This window comes from Chenopodium album, chromosome 9 (genome assembly GCF_948465745.1).
Source record: "Chenopodium album chromosome 9, dcCheAlbu1.1, whole genome shotgun sequence".
In the NCBI taxonomy this organism is placed as follows: domain Eukaryota; kingdom Viridiplantae; phylum Streptophyta; class Magnoliopsida; order Caryophyllales; family Amaranthaceae; genus Chenopodium; species Chenopodium album.
Genome location: NC_137842.1, coordinates 67,965,630 through 67,981,265, shown reverse-complemented (window position 1 = coordinate 67,981,265; position 15,636 = coordinate 67,965,630). Strand labels below are relative to the sequence as shown.

Sequence of the window (15,636 nt, the reverse complement as noted above, 5' to 3'; positions counted from 1 at the left end):
AAAAAACCCTAGACTCGAGTTGACCTGAGTATGTGAGACCCGAACACGAATATGAACTGACCTGGAGATGACCCGACCCGAATGTAACCCGTAAATTATTGACCTGATGAACCGAACCCAACTTGAACCGAAATTGACCCAAATCCGTCAAAACCCGAATTTAACCCGACTTGTTACTAACCTGACCTGAATTAACATGACCCGTTCTTAACCCAACCCGAATTTAACCCAATCTGTTACAAACCCGACCCGAAATCAACCCGACTTGTTATTAACCTGACCCAAATTCAACCCGACTTGTTATTGACCCGACCCAAATTTTACCAGACCTATTACTAACTCGACCCAAATTAAAATTCAACCCGATCTGTTACTAACCCGACTCAAAATCAACACGAGTTGTTATTGACCCAACCTAAATTCAACCAAAATTGTCCCTGACCCGATTTCAAATCACCTTAAATACAATTTAGACCACCTTATTGTTGTTAATCAAAGCATTTTGTCTAGGGAGACCAAGTCGGTCCAGGCTAGCAGAAAGGAGCATCATCCACAAATTTAAGAGTTAAATATAATATATATTTGTTGTATTGTCAAAGGGGATAATTATCTTCCTAAATTATAAACTATAGTTCCCTAGTATATTACCATATAAATTATAGTCAAAGGAAATAATTAGCTTGATAAAAATGATAATTATCTATTTATAGTTAGTTGAACCCGAATATGACCTGACTTGGAAATGACCCGATCTGTTTTTAACTTGCAAATTATTGACTTGAATATAACCCAACTTGACTCAGAGAATGACCCGACTTGAAAATGACCAGACCTGATTATAACCCGCAAATTATTGACTTGAACCGAACCCAACTCAAAGCCGAGAATGACCCGACCTGATTCTAACCCGCAAATTATTGACTTGAACCGAACTCAACTTGAACCCGATAATTACCCTAACCCGTTTTAATCCGAATTAAACCCGACCTATTGTTCACCCGACCCGAATGTAACTCGACCTAAACCCGACCCAAACCCGATTAGAAGTATGACCCGACGTGACCCGACTCAAGCATTACCCAACCCAAACCCGACCCGCATAGGTTATGGAGCTAATTTGAATTGTCCCGACCCGAGTTGAACAGACCCACTCTTACCGACCAAAACCCGACCCGTTTACCCAAATTGATAGCTCTACCCGAAACCTCCGAAATTTCTTAAAATGCGTGGATATTAGCCTTCAATTTTGGAATTTTTTGACTTTTTTTCACCCGAAAATAAAAATGCCGAAATGTTTACCATGATTCCTAATAACCTCCGGGAGTCCAATTGGCTGGGTGGAACTATCCAATTTGCCTTTAAACAACCAATTTATCGGTTTACAACTTGCACCGATTTCATTAACTGAAGATTACCACGAACATTTATGACAACATATAATGATCATATATGGATCCAAACGGCATTATATGACCCCGAGTAGTATCCCCAAAAATCTCAATGCTTTTCGACACCAGGCCCCGAAACATTCGAAATTTCTCAAAAAGCGTGGATATTAGCCTTCAATTTTGGAATTTTTTGACTTTTTTCGCCCGATTATAAAAATTGCAGAAATGTTTACCATGGTCCCAAATATCCTCCGGGAGTCCAATTGGGTGGTTGGAAACATCCAATTTGCCTTTGAACAACAAATTTACCGGTTTACAACTTACACCGATTTCATTAATTCAAGCCTACGACGAACATTCACTAGTAGAAAAATACAATAAGGCACCCCCATAAAGGCACCGGTTCAGGCTGAACCGATGCCCTAAACCGGACCAAAATTGGGCGCAAATTTACACAAATAGAAAAGGCACCGGTTCAGCCCAACCCGGTGCCAAAAATAAAAAGAGCACCGGTTTGAACCGGTGCCTTTACGAACCGTTTCATTTAAATAATTTTTTAAAAAAAACCGCCCTTATATAGACCCCCCAACCCTAATTCATTCTCGGTCGTTTCTCTCTCCTCCTCCTCCTCTTTCTCTCTCCTCTCCTCCTCTTTCGACGATCTCCTTCAATCCTTCATTCTTTATCTTTCTGGATCTCCTCCTCCTTTCTATCATCACTCGAAAACCACCAACAATTCGAAGACAACAACATGCAACACTGATTTTGAGGTTTTTCAATCGATTTCTTGGTTTTTTTTTTTACCATTTCAATCGATTTCTGGGTTTTTTCAATTTCAATTTTTTTTTTTCAATTATTTCGATTTTGATTGTTTATTCTGATTTCTGGTTTTTTATAATTCGAATTTAATAGTTTTTTTTTCGATTTTGATTTTTTTAATTTCGATTTCTGGGTTTCTTTTTTCGATTTTTTTTTCTATTTCTTGGTTTTTTTTTTCGATTTCTTTTTAGATTGTGTTTTTTTCGATTTTGATTTTGTTTTTCGATTTCAATTTCGATTTCTGGGTTAATTTTCTGTTAAAATAATTGATTATTTTGGGTTAATGCATGCGGTTTTGGGGTTTTTATTTTCGTGATTTTTAGGTTTTTTCCTGGGTTTTTTTTCCCATTTCAATTCTCTTCTAATTGGGTGTTTATTCTCGATTTTCATTTTGATTTTGGATCTCTGGGTTTATTTTTATTTTTTTTCAGATTTCAATTTTTTTTTTTCAATTTTAAATTTTTTTGTTTTCTGGGTCTTTTCGAATACTGGGTTGTTTTAATTTATTTTCTGGATTTTAATTTTTTTATATTTATTTTTCGGGTTTTTTTAATCGAATTTAATTTTATTTATTTTCAGGCTTTTTTTTTATGATTTTCGATTTTGATTTTGATTTTATTCGATTTTTTTTCTGGGTTTTTTTTTATATTTTTATTTTTCGATTTTCTTTTTAACTGATCTTCTGGTTTTTTTTTTCTTTTCAACTGATTTTATTTTTTATTTTTTCGATATTCTGGATTTTTTTAAAAAAAAATTTCGCAGCTTAATTAAATCATTTTAATCAATTTATTTTGGTTGTTTTAATTGGTGCAGGTACTTAGATCTTAAATTGAAGAATCAAGATGCAAGTATAATGATTTAGATGTTGTATGGGCTTTTTTTTTATTGTGAAGTTGTAAATTTTTATTTTGATTTATATTGTATTTTTTTTTTATTCATATGTTGTAATTTTTTTTTATTTTGATTTATATGTTGTAATTTTTTTTTATTGATCTATACTGTAAATTTTTTTTGATTATATATATATATTGAACAGATTTGATTTATATGTTGTGATGTTCGATTTATATTTTGTATTCTCATTTAATTTTAGTTTATTTAATTTTTAAGGAAAAAAAAAAATTGGCACTTTTGGCATCGGTTAACCGGTGCCAAAAGTGGTGAATTAAATTTTGTTGGTAATTTTTGGCACCGATTAACCGGTGCCAATTTCAAATTTTGGCACCGGTTTGAACCGGTGCCTTTTTAAACCCCTTTTTGGCACCCCCCACATTGGCACCGGTTCAAACCGGTGCCTTAGGCCGGGTTTGTACCGGTGCCAAATTCATTTTTTCACGTAGTGATTATTGACAACATATAATGATCACTTATAGTTTCAAACGGCATTATCTGACCACGAGATGTATCTCCAAAAATCTTAACCTTTTTCGACAGCTGGCCTCGAAACCTCAAAAAATTCTTAAAAAGAGTTGATATTAGACTTCAATTTTGGAATTTTTTCACTTTTTTCGTTTGAAAATAAAAATTGCCGAAATGTTTACCATGGTTCTTAATACCCTCCGACAGTCCAATTGGGAGGGTCGAACCATCCAATTTGCCTTTAAACGACCAATTTACCGGTTTACAACTTGCACCGATTTCATTACCTCAAGCCTACCACAAACATTTATGACAGCATATAATGATCATTTATGGTTCAAAACGGCATTATATGATCCCGAGATGTATTCCCTAAAATCTCTTTTTTTTCGACACCGGGTCCCAAAACCTCCAAAATTTCTCAAAAAACGTGGATATTATCCTCCAATTTCAGAATTTTTTTACTTTTTTTCACCCGTAAATAAAAATTGCCAAAATGTTTACCATGATCCCTAATACCCTCCGGGAGTCCAATTGGATGAGTGGAAACATCTAAAGCATCCAATTTGCCTTTAAACCGCCAATTTACCGGTTTACAACTTGCACCGATCTCATCAACTCAAGCCTATCACGAACATTTATGACAACATATAATGATCATGTATGGTCCCAAACGTCATTATATTACTTTGATATGTATCCCATAAAATCTTTCGACACCGGGCCTCGAAACCTTCAAAATTTATCAAAAAGCGTGGATTAGCCTTAAATTTTGGAATTTTTTGACTTTTTTTTCGCCTGTAAATAATAATTGCCGAAATGTTTACCATGGTCCCTAATACTCTCCGGGAGTTCAATTAGGTGGGTGGAACCATCCAATTTGCCTTTAAATGGTGAATTTACCGGTTTACAACTTGCACCGATTTCATTAACTCTAACCTACCACGAACATTTATGACAACATATAATGATCATTTATTGTTTAAAATAGTATTATATGACCCCGAGATGTATCCCCTAAAATCTCAAATCTTTTCGACACAAGGCCCCGAAACCTTAAAAAAAATTTAAAAAGCGTTGATATTAGCCTTCAATTTTAGAATTTTTTAACTTTTTATTGCCAGAAAATAAAAATTGTCGAAATGTTTACCATGGTTTCTAAAACCTTCCGGTATTCCAATTAGGTGGGTGGAACCATCCAATTTGCATTGAAAAGGCCAATTTACCGGTTTACAACTTACACTTATTTCATTAAGTCTAGCCAACCACGAACACTTATGACATCATATAATGGTCATTTATGATTTCAAACGTCATTATATGACCCCGAGATGTATCCAATAAAATCTCATTTCTTTTCGACACCTGGTTCCGAAATCTTCGAAATTTCTCAAAAACCGTGGATATTAGGCTTCAATTTAGGAATTTTTTGACTTTTTTCACCCGAAAATAAAAATTTCCAATTTTTTTTACCATGGTCCCTTATACCCTTTGGAGGTCCAATTAGGTGGGTGGAACCATCCAATTTGCCTTTAAACGACCAGTTTACCAGTTTAAAACTTGCACCGATTTCATTAACTTAAGCCTACAACGAACATTTATGACAACAAATAATGATCACATATGGTTCCAAACGACATTATATGACCCCAAAATATATTCCCTAGAATTTCGGGACTTTTAGACACTGGGCCTCGAATACTCCAAAATTTCTCAAAAAGCGTGGATACCTTCAATTTTTTAATTTTTTGACTTTTTTTCCCCCGAAAATAAAAATTGCCGAAATGTTTACCATGGTCCATAATACCCACCTGGAGTCCAATCGTGTGGGTAGAACCATCCAATTTTCCTTTAATCGACCTATTTACCGCTTTACAACTTGCATTGATTTTATTAACTCAAGCTTACCATGAACATTTATGACAACATAAAATGATCATATATGGTTCCAAGCGACATTATATGACCCCGAGATGTATCCCCTAAAATTTCAAGGCTTTTTCACGCCAAACCTCGAAACCTCCAAAATTTCTTAAAAAACATGGATCTTATCCTAATATTTTGGAGTTTTTTTTTATTTTTTTCGCTCAAAAATAAAAATTTCCGAAATGTTTACCATGGTCCCTAGTACCCAGCTGAAGTCCAATTGGGTAGGTGGAACCATCCAATTTGCCTTTAAACGGCCAATTTACCGATTTACAACTTGCAACGATTTCATTAATTCAAGCCTACCACAAACATTTATGGCAACAAAAAGTGATCATATATGGTTCCAAACGACATTATATGACCCCGAGATATATTCCGTAGAATATCAAGGATTTTCGATACCAGGCCCCGAAACCTCCAAAATTTCTCAAAAAGTGTGGATATTAGCCTTTAATTTTGGAATTGTTACTTTTTTCGCCCGGAAATAATAATTGTCGAAATGTTTACCATGATCCCTAATATCCTTCGGGAGTTCAATTGGGTGGGTGGAACCTTGCATCCAATTTGCCTTAAACCGGCCTATTTACCGGTTTATAACTTGCACCGATTTCTTTAACTCAAGCATACCACGAACATTTATGACATTAAATAATGATTATATATGGTTCCAAACGGCTTTAAATGACCCCGAGATGTATCCCCTATAATTTCAAGACTTTTCAACACAGGGCCCCGAAACCTCCAAAATATCTCAAAAAGCGTGGATATTAGCCTTTAATTTTGGAATTTTTAGACTTTTTTCGCCCAGAAAAAATAATTGTCGAATTGTTTAACATGATCCCTAATACCCTTTGATAGTCCAATGGGGTGGGTGGAACCATCCAATTTTCCTTTAAACGGCCTATTTACCGGTTTATAACTTGCACCGTTTTCATTAACTTAAGCCTACTACGAACATTTATGACATTAAATAATGATCATATACGGTTCCAAACGGCATTAAATGAACCCGAGATGTATCCCCAAGAATTTCAAGACTTTTCGACACCGGGCCCCAAGACCTCTAAAATTTCTCAAAAAGCGTGGATATTAGTCTTCAATTTTTGAATTTTTTGACTTTTTTTTTCACCGGAAATAAAAATTGCCGAAATGTTTAACGTGGTCCCTAATACCGTCCGGGAGTCCTATTGGGTGGGTGGAACAATCCAATTTGCCTTTAAACGATCTATTTACCGGTTTACAACTTGCACCGATTTCATTAACTCAAGCCTACCACACGAACATTTATGACAACAAATAATGATCATATATGGTTCCAAACTGCATTATATGACCCCGATATGTATCCCCTAAAATTTCACGACTTTTCCACACCGGGCCCGAAACCTCCAAAATTTCTCAAAAAACATGGATATTAGTCTTCAATTTTGGAATTTTTTTACTTTTTTTGCCCGGAAATAAAAATTGCCGAAATGTTTACCATGGTCCCTAATATCCTTTGGGAGTCCAATTGGGTTGGTGGAACCATCCAATTTGCCTTTATACGGCCAATTTAATTACCGGTTTACAACTTGCACGGATTTCATTAACACAAGCCTACTACGACATTTATGACAACATATAATGATCATATATGGTTCCTAGCGGCATTATATGACCCAGAGATGTATCCCCTAAAATATTAATATTTTTCTACACCGGGCCCCGAAAACCTCCAAAATTTCTCAATAAGCGTGGATATTAGTCTTCAATTTTGAAAATTTTTGATTTTTTTTCGTCCGGAAATAAAGTTTGCCGAAATGTTTACCATGGTCCCTAATATCCTTCGGGAGTCCAATTGGGTGGGTGGAACCATCCATTTGCCTTTAAACGGCCAATTTACCTGTTTACAATTTGCACTGATTTCATTAATTCAAGCCTACCACGAACATTTATGATAACAAATAATGATCATATATGGTTCCAAACGGCATTATATGACCCCGAGATGTATCCCATAGAATTTCAAGACTTTTCGACACCGGGCCCCGAAGCTTCCAAAATTTCTCATAAAGCGTGGATATTAGCCTTAAATTTTAAAAAAAAATTGACTTTTTTCATCCAGAAATAAAAATTCCCGAAATGTTTATCATGGTCCCTAATACTCTCCGGGAGTCCAATTGGGTGTGTGAAACCATTCAATTTGCTTTCAGACGGCTAATTTATCGGTTTACAACTTGCATCGATTTACCAGTTTACAACATCCAATTTAATTAACTTGCACCAAACCCGACTTGAACCGAAATTGACCCAAATCCGTTTTAACCCATCAAAATCCAAATTTAACCCGACTGTTTACTAACCTAACCTGAATTCAACCTGACCCATTCCTAACCCGACCCGAATTTAACCCAATCGGTTACAAACTCGACCCAAAATCAACCTAACTTGTTATTGACCTGACCCAAATTCAACCCGACTCGAAATTAAAACGACTTGTTATTGACCCAACCTAAATTCAAGTCAAATTGTTCCTGACCCGATTTTAAATCATCTTAAATGCAATTTAGACTACCTTATTATTGTTGATCAAAGCATTTTGTCTTGGGAGACCAAGTCGGTCCAGGCCAGCAAAAGAAAGGAGCATCATCATCAAATTTAAGAGTTAAATATAGTATATATTGTTGTATGGTCAAAGGAGATAATTATCTTCCTAAATTATACACTATACTTCCTTAGTATATTGCCATATATATTATAGTCAAAAGAAATAATTAGCTTGATAAAAATGATAATTATCTATTTATATTTAGTTGAATCCTAAATATGACCTGGCCTTGAAATGACCCAACCTGATTGTAACCTGCAAATTATTGACTTGAACTAATCCGACTTGAATCTGAGAATGACCCGACTTGGAAATTACCCAACCTGATTATAACCCGCAAATTATTAACTTGAACCGAACCCGACTTGAACCCGAGAATGACCCGACTTGAAAATGACCCGACCTGATTATAATAAATTATTGACTTGAATAGAATCCAACTCAAACCCGAGTATGACCCAACCTGATTCTAACCCGCAAATTATTGACTTGAACCAAACCCGACTCAAACCCGAGAATTACCTTAACCTGTTTTAAATCGTGAAAACCCGAATTAAACCCAACCTATTGTTCACCCGACCCGAATGTAACCAGTCCTAAACCCAACCCAAACCTGATAAGAAGCATGACCCGACTCAAGCATGACCCAACCCAAACCCGACCCGCATAGGTTATAGAATTAATCTAAATTGACCCAACCCGAATTGACCCGACCCACTCTTTCCCGACCCGTTTACCCAAATTCACAGCTCTAGTCTTTCCCCTCCAAAGAAAAGAATGTGTTGCTAACAATACATGTAATTATATTTGTATAGCGTGTATATCAAAATGCTAGATTAATCCCAAAAGTGAATGAGAATTGTTTGTGAAACACCTGTCCAAACAAAATGTGGAAAGGTATCATTAAGTCCTACTATAGCTTGCTAAAATCACATGGGCACACATTTCCATCAAAAAAAATTGTTAGCACACATTTTCAGCTATTTATCTATATTTTCACCAAGAAAAGAGCTCAACAATTTCCAGCTTCATGTAGAGTCTTGATCACTGAAAAAATACAAAGGAAACCTAATGCTGATGATTTTACACTAATGTATGCCAATTTCTCCATCAGAAAAAGTGATGATCTCCAATTCACCACCTAGAACATATCTTACCCTCTTTCTCAGTTCTGGACGAAACGCTGTAAAGCCAATCGATATCCAACTACAAAATTTACCCATTCCTTAAAACCTTGTAAAGAAAAAGTCAAGTCACTCAAACCAAATCCCAGCTACGACCAATGTGAATGTCAATCTAGGACATTGTGTTACTAGACAAGTGTAGTATGCACAGCTCGAACATCCTCTTGAATTTTATCTGAAAAATACATCAGATAACAGGTGAACACAATGGCCAAGCAAAAAGAGATCGTGCAATAAAGTAAACCATATATGCTCAAATTTGATGTAAAATGAAAAGACTAATGAGTAATGACACATCAGAAGTAACTTTAGTGAACAGAATGAGTTTATATAGTTCAATGCTCCAATCATGGGATTACCAGTTTATAAGTTCTAGGCTCCCATCAGAAGCACCAACTTTAAAACTTTAACACCGTAATTCATAACTACATTCTTTTGCAAGGTAATTCATAACTACATTCTAATAACAGATCCACAAGAGCGAATCAAAGTGCCAATATACAATGGAAATGTTGCACAAGATCGAAGCAGACCAACCAGATAAATTCCTCTTCTGGATGTATATTTCAGTGATTAGTTAGTAAAGCAGATTTATAAAGGCGAGTAAAATACTATAAACATGTGTAGGTCCAGCATCCAAAGTCTCATCCCCCCTCCCCTCCGATCATACAAGATTGAAACAGCGTGAACTGAAAATGCTGACTTATTTACAATGGCATCAACCAAAATAAGAAATAGCAGGTTATAGTCAAGAAATCATCCATGGCTCTTCTATAAGCACACAAAACGCTATCATCCAAATCTCCTCTTTTTTTTCTTTTTTTTTTTTGACACACACGTCTCCTCTATAAAGCAACATTGTCATGGCATACTAAGATGAAAGAGTCTCCACATCCTTTCTCAAGACTCCTCTTCTCAATAATGATGCAGCTCAGTAATTTTCATACATGTCCCCTTTTTATAAAGCAACATTCCTATGCCAGTCTCATAATTAATAGGGCTGTCATCATCAGTCCCACCCATATATCATCCAGGCAGTCACTACCACTTGACTACAAAAAGGTACACTATCAAGCCCTCTGTCACTAGGGCTTGCAAAAGATTGGATTCGTAGGAAACTTTCAAAAAGAGGTTTTTTAGGTGTTACATGCATTTTGCTCTTATAAAAAAACCTTTCAAAAAGAATCAATATTGCTAATGGCATGCTTGGATTGGGGGTAATATATTAAGGGGGTAATACAAGTCAAACTTGAAAAAACAAAAGTAATTAGAGGTGTCATTGTAGGAGACATGGTGTTTATAAATGAAATAAGGTAGTTGTGTCATGAGGAAAAGAGAGAAATGGAGGAATTATTACTCTTATAGTGAGGGTAATAGTTACCGACCCTCCCCCTAGTGTAACTATTACCCCCAAAATGAGGGTATTGATTCCTCTTTCTTCACCTCATACTATACCATCACTACATAATTTTCCTAACAATCACACCATCACTATCTCTTTCTTCCCTATTTTCACTTTCATTTTGCTTAGTTTGACTTTTATTACCCTAGTTATACATCTCCCCCAATCCAAGCATGCCCTAAATTATCAACCTCTCCCTTACCTCATTTGGGGGAAAAAATATTATTTCTTCACATATGTTAACAATATCCATCAAATAATAACTTAGTCTCACGTTAAGAACTTCATGAAAGATGTTAGATGTATCATGCAAGATCAAAGTTTACAAAGCTCCAAGACTGATAAATATGTTTTCAGATGGAGGAGTGACTTAATAGAGAAGAAACCTTACCATCACTAAACAAACAAAAATAAATAAATAAATAAATAAGAGACAATTGAGTACATCTTTTCCCTTTGCTAAACAAACAAAAAACACTTCACATCACTAGTAGAGAAAAAACTAAATGTCAGTTTCAATCTTCTCACAATTGTTAGCTTTATATCATAATACAGCAGAATGATACAGTTAAGTCAGGTATTAAATGCATTTGCAACTTGCAACTGCCATATTATTGCCATAATGACAACAAGATATCACACTGAGATAAGGTGACTAATCAATTTTAGAGCAGGTACAGAGCATAATTTGATCAAAATATCCACACCATGATATTATAAGATCATGTTTGATAAAAAAAGGACTGCACCAAATCAATATAATCTTCACTTATACCTAAAACAGGAAATTATAAGGTAAATTATATAGAACCAGAATTACAGAAAACACACTCGCACCCACATCAAATGGTCCAGTCTACAACAAATAGCTCCTTATTCCATTACATGTAGCTGGATGGAAAAAGAAATAACACAAATTTTTAAAAAAAGCCGGTGTTCAGTAAATTAGTGAATGGCGGAAGTTGGGACAACCAACAACTGTCAAACCACCACTCCTGTCGCCACTCCCTTAGCTTCTCCTAAGAATCCGGCGTCCCCCTCCGATTTCGACCTTGCTAACCATCCCAATCCCCTGATTCCTGCGCTTCTGACCTCCCCCCATCCCCCGATTTGTCGAGTTTGAAGTCCGGAATTACAACAACTCCGAATACCTCGACCCCAATTGCATATATACCTTATTGTGGGTTTTTATCATTTCGCCTCATCTACTTTGATGGTGGCAAACATGGCAGCGGCGGAGGTGGTGATGACTATGGCGGCAGAGGTGACGATGACGACAACTATGAAGGGAAAAATATGAGGGCTTGCAGTTGGTAACGGAGAGGGAGAAGGGGGTTGAGGTTTTGATGGAGGAGAGAGAATTTGAAGGTTTGTTAATGGTGGAAATGTTTAGTTTTGAGGAGAGATAAAGATACGGGATGAAAGTAGAGCCATTGGGGTAACCTTTGTATTTTGTGTTTATTTTTTTTATTTTAATACTCTGTTTTTGTGAAAAAAAGGGTCACTTTTGTGAAGAAAAAGGGTCACTTTTGTGGAAAAAAAGGGTCATTTTTGTAAAAAAGGGGTAACTTTTGTGAAAATATGAATCACTTTTATAATAAAAAGGGTCACTTTTGTAAAGAAAAAGGGTCACTTTTATAAAGAAAAAGGGTCACTTTTTCGTAAAAATGTTCGATGTACAATAAAATTACTGTAAACCGGGGGCATGCAAAAGGAGTTGAAGAAATAAAGACAACAATACACACAATGATCAAAGGAAAATTTCTCAACACTACAGCCTTGAAGCACAAAATAACTGGAGTAAATGGTGTACAACACATAACTCCTAAAAATCCATTCAATTTGTTAAATTATGCCTTGAATGTATACAACCCCCCCCCCCCCCCCCAACCCACACCCACAACCCATCCTTCACTTTTGAGCTATGATTTCCTATTTGGGCCTATTTTGGGGCTAATTAAACTCCCAAGGTCATTATTAATAAACCTCAGGATGAAGTTAAGACATTATTAGTATCCATGTGTTCTTTACGGCTATTTATCATTAGTCACTCTTACATTAGTTACAATACAATTACTGAAAAAGATATTATAATTTTCAAAGCCCTCTATGTTGAACCCATACAAGCAAATCTACACATCTTTAGGATAGTGGCATACCAATTAAGATTTCTGCTAAATTCTACACCTATGGCATAAACAAACCACATAAACACAAACCAAAAATATCAATATCAGAAGTAAATGTTAGCACAACTTCCCCCTTGTTAGAGAAGGACTAATGGAAAAGGAAAAGTATGCATTACTCATTAAGGTTCACAAAAGGAACATATCTCCCTACCCCAAAATACCAAAGCAAATGTACAATGAAATTTTCAGGCTTCATATACAGTGCAGTATAAGCTTGGAACAAAAATAATCCGCGATTCTTTAGAAATAACAGCATTGTGTGGAGAGGAAACTACAACTATACCAAAGGAAAACTTGCACATGATGTATGTATGCCCAGGATGAAATCTATTTCAATTCCCAAACCCAATATTCTCAATTCAATGCTTTGACACTAATGTCATGCTATGTCTAAGTCACTCACCTAAGATCACAAGGAACATCAACATAAAAATGTAAACATTGATTTTAAAGGCCAAAAAACTGACACATAACCCCAGCACATACCATCATAATAAGAAGAAAATACTAAAGATGCATTTTCCAATTCAAAAGCTATACCAAGTAAAGCAATCAGGAAAGAAGATTACCACTTCAGCTTACTGAGTCTTCTTCTTTTTCTTGTACAATGACACTGGGATCTTTCTTAAAACAGTTGCATCAACCTTTCTGTAACCAGCATCGAGTAGTCTACATGCTACATTCATCTTCTCATCAACCTGGCTCTGGTATTTTTCATACAACACTGGCACCGATAGAGCAAGAAGGAATCCTACCCAATTTATCGAATCAAACATCAATATTAATACACAGTGATACCCATAAGCCAAGAGCAGCACAAAAAAAAAAGCAGTGAAAAGCGTGTGAACATATAAAAGCACTCACCAATATAGACAAATGTGACAAAATTGCACAAACTACCAATGTATGAAATCAACCACAACAATACTGCAACCTGAACGCAAAATTCAGAATTATTATGACTAATTATGAACAAATTGCAAACAGAAAACACAATTTTCCACCAATTAAGACACAAAACCTGAAGAAGAACCCTCAAATTCCCACAAACAGCAATCTCATGAGCAACAGCCAATGCACGATTAAGCCAAACTCGAATCACATCAGCGGCCTGCTCGATCGACTTATCCGATACTTCCAAATCAGGGACAGGTGGAAGAGGTCTAGTTCATCAATCACAACAAACAAATTCACCACATTTCAATTTCAACCAACATCAAAGAAATCATCAAAACATAAAACCAAAGAAAATCAATTACCTATTGAGAAGAGAAGCAGATTTCGCCCAGAAAAAGAGGATAGCAACAAGAAGCAAAAGCACATTAGCGACGAAAGTTAAAGGATTATAACCAGCACGTTCAAAGAGAAGCCATAATGATGTTGATGAGACTAGCAACAAAATACTTCCGAAACGTTTTCTCCATAATAGCACGTCTGCAACTGAAAATTACATCAAAATTCATCAAAATTGCGTCAAGAAATCAGCAGAAATGATCGAAATTGGATGAAAAATTGAGGAGAGAGAAAGAGTACCATAAACAGAGCCGAGAGTTTGATGAACAGAAATGCGACGATTAGAGTGAGAATCGCCCATTATATGATTGTTAGGGTTTGTGGATTCTCCTATTCTTTGAAGAATTAGGGTTTCTGATTCGAGATTCTTAGGAAAGAGAAAGAGGAAGAGAGAGAAAAATTGGATGTTAGGGAAAGCAGTTGAGAAAGAAATGAAAATTGAAATGGTGACGACAATTTTACGTTATTATGATATTGAAAATAGAGGGAATATTCATACAATTGTTGCTACCGGAAATGACAAATTAATGAATTATTGTTGTCCAATACGGCATTACGTACTTGATTGTAAAAAAATTACGTACTTGTATACTTGTAGTTTTTTTTTTTAAATACTCTAATTGACATTATTTTTTTGCGTGAAAAATACAAATTGTATGAGCAAATGATGTAGATGGAATTTATATAATACTGAAATTATTGTAGCTAACTTTAAGATAAAAAGAGGACAAAATACCTATGAGTATAAATTTAGGTTGCATTTTTATTTGAATTTAACCTCTAAAAAGTATACTAGACTCTATGCAATGGATGACAATTGGGAATTAGGGACCATTCTCCTCACATTTAAAGAATTGTTATGGATGAGACATTAATATGACCAAATTAAGAAAGTAATCATACTTTTATAAGGAAAATAATACATGATACAGCTACATGTAAGAAGTTACAAAAGGAAATTTTAGCTCAGTCGGTGTTTAATTTTATCATATATTATCATACTAATATCAATGTCAGTTTTCAACAAAATAAACCCATGATGGCCATGAATATGTGTGAGTGAAGCAAGTCTAACTACACATTAGCATCCAAAACTTATCTTCAACTTTTTTCAATTAATTTGAACTTGAGATAATAGTAATGTAAATCATAGCCCTAAAAAATGAGAAGCTAAAAGGTTAAAATAATATGGAGTGAATAAAGAGGAAAAAAAACTACACCAAACAGTAATTGTCATAAAGTCTCATCTTCAAACCATTTTACATAGTACGAAGTAGTAGATAAAACAGAGTTAAGTATACAAATGGTGATCAAGTTTTTTTTTTTTCACCCTTTGGTGATCAAGTTTTTTTATTTCACCCTTTGGTGATTGAGTTAGAAAAACCGAGCACTTAACTCACCGGAACACCTTTTAACCTGTTTTGAACTCAGCAAAAAAAAAAAGAAAAAAAAAAAAAAAAAAAAAAAAAAAAAAAAAAAAAAAACT

General features: G+C 35.2%; 1 protein-coding gene across 1 annotated transcript; it reads right to left on the bottom strand.

Annotated features, from left to right (window-relative positions):
- Positions 1-8,862: 8,862 nt before the first annotated feature.
- Positions 8,863-14,614, bottom strand: LOC145558929 (reticulon-like protein B11). Its single transcript, XM_081620304.1, has 6 exons — positions 14,391-14,614; positions 14,117-14,297; positions 13,879-14,020; positions 13,722-13,791; positions 13,427-13,608; positions 8,863-9,441 (listed from the first exon to the last, which is right to left on the bottom strand). The coding sequence occupies exons 1-5, from the start codon at positions 14,449-14,451 to the stop codon at positions 13,436-13,438; spliced, it is 627 nt and encodes a 208-aa protein (XP_081476430.1). The 5' UTR covers positions 14,452-14,614; the 3' UTR covers positions 8,863-9,441; positions 13,427-13,435.
- Positions 14,615-15,636: the final 1,022 nt, after the last annotated feature.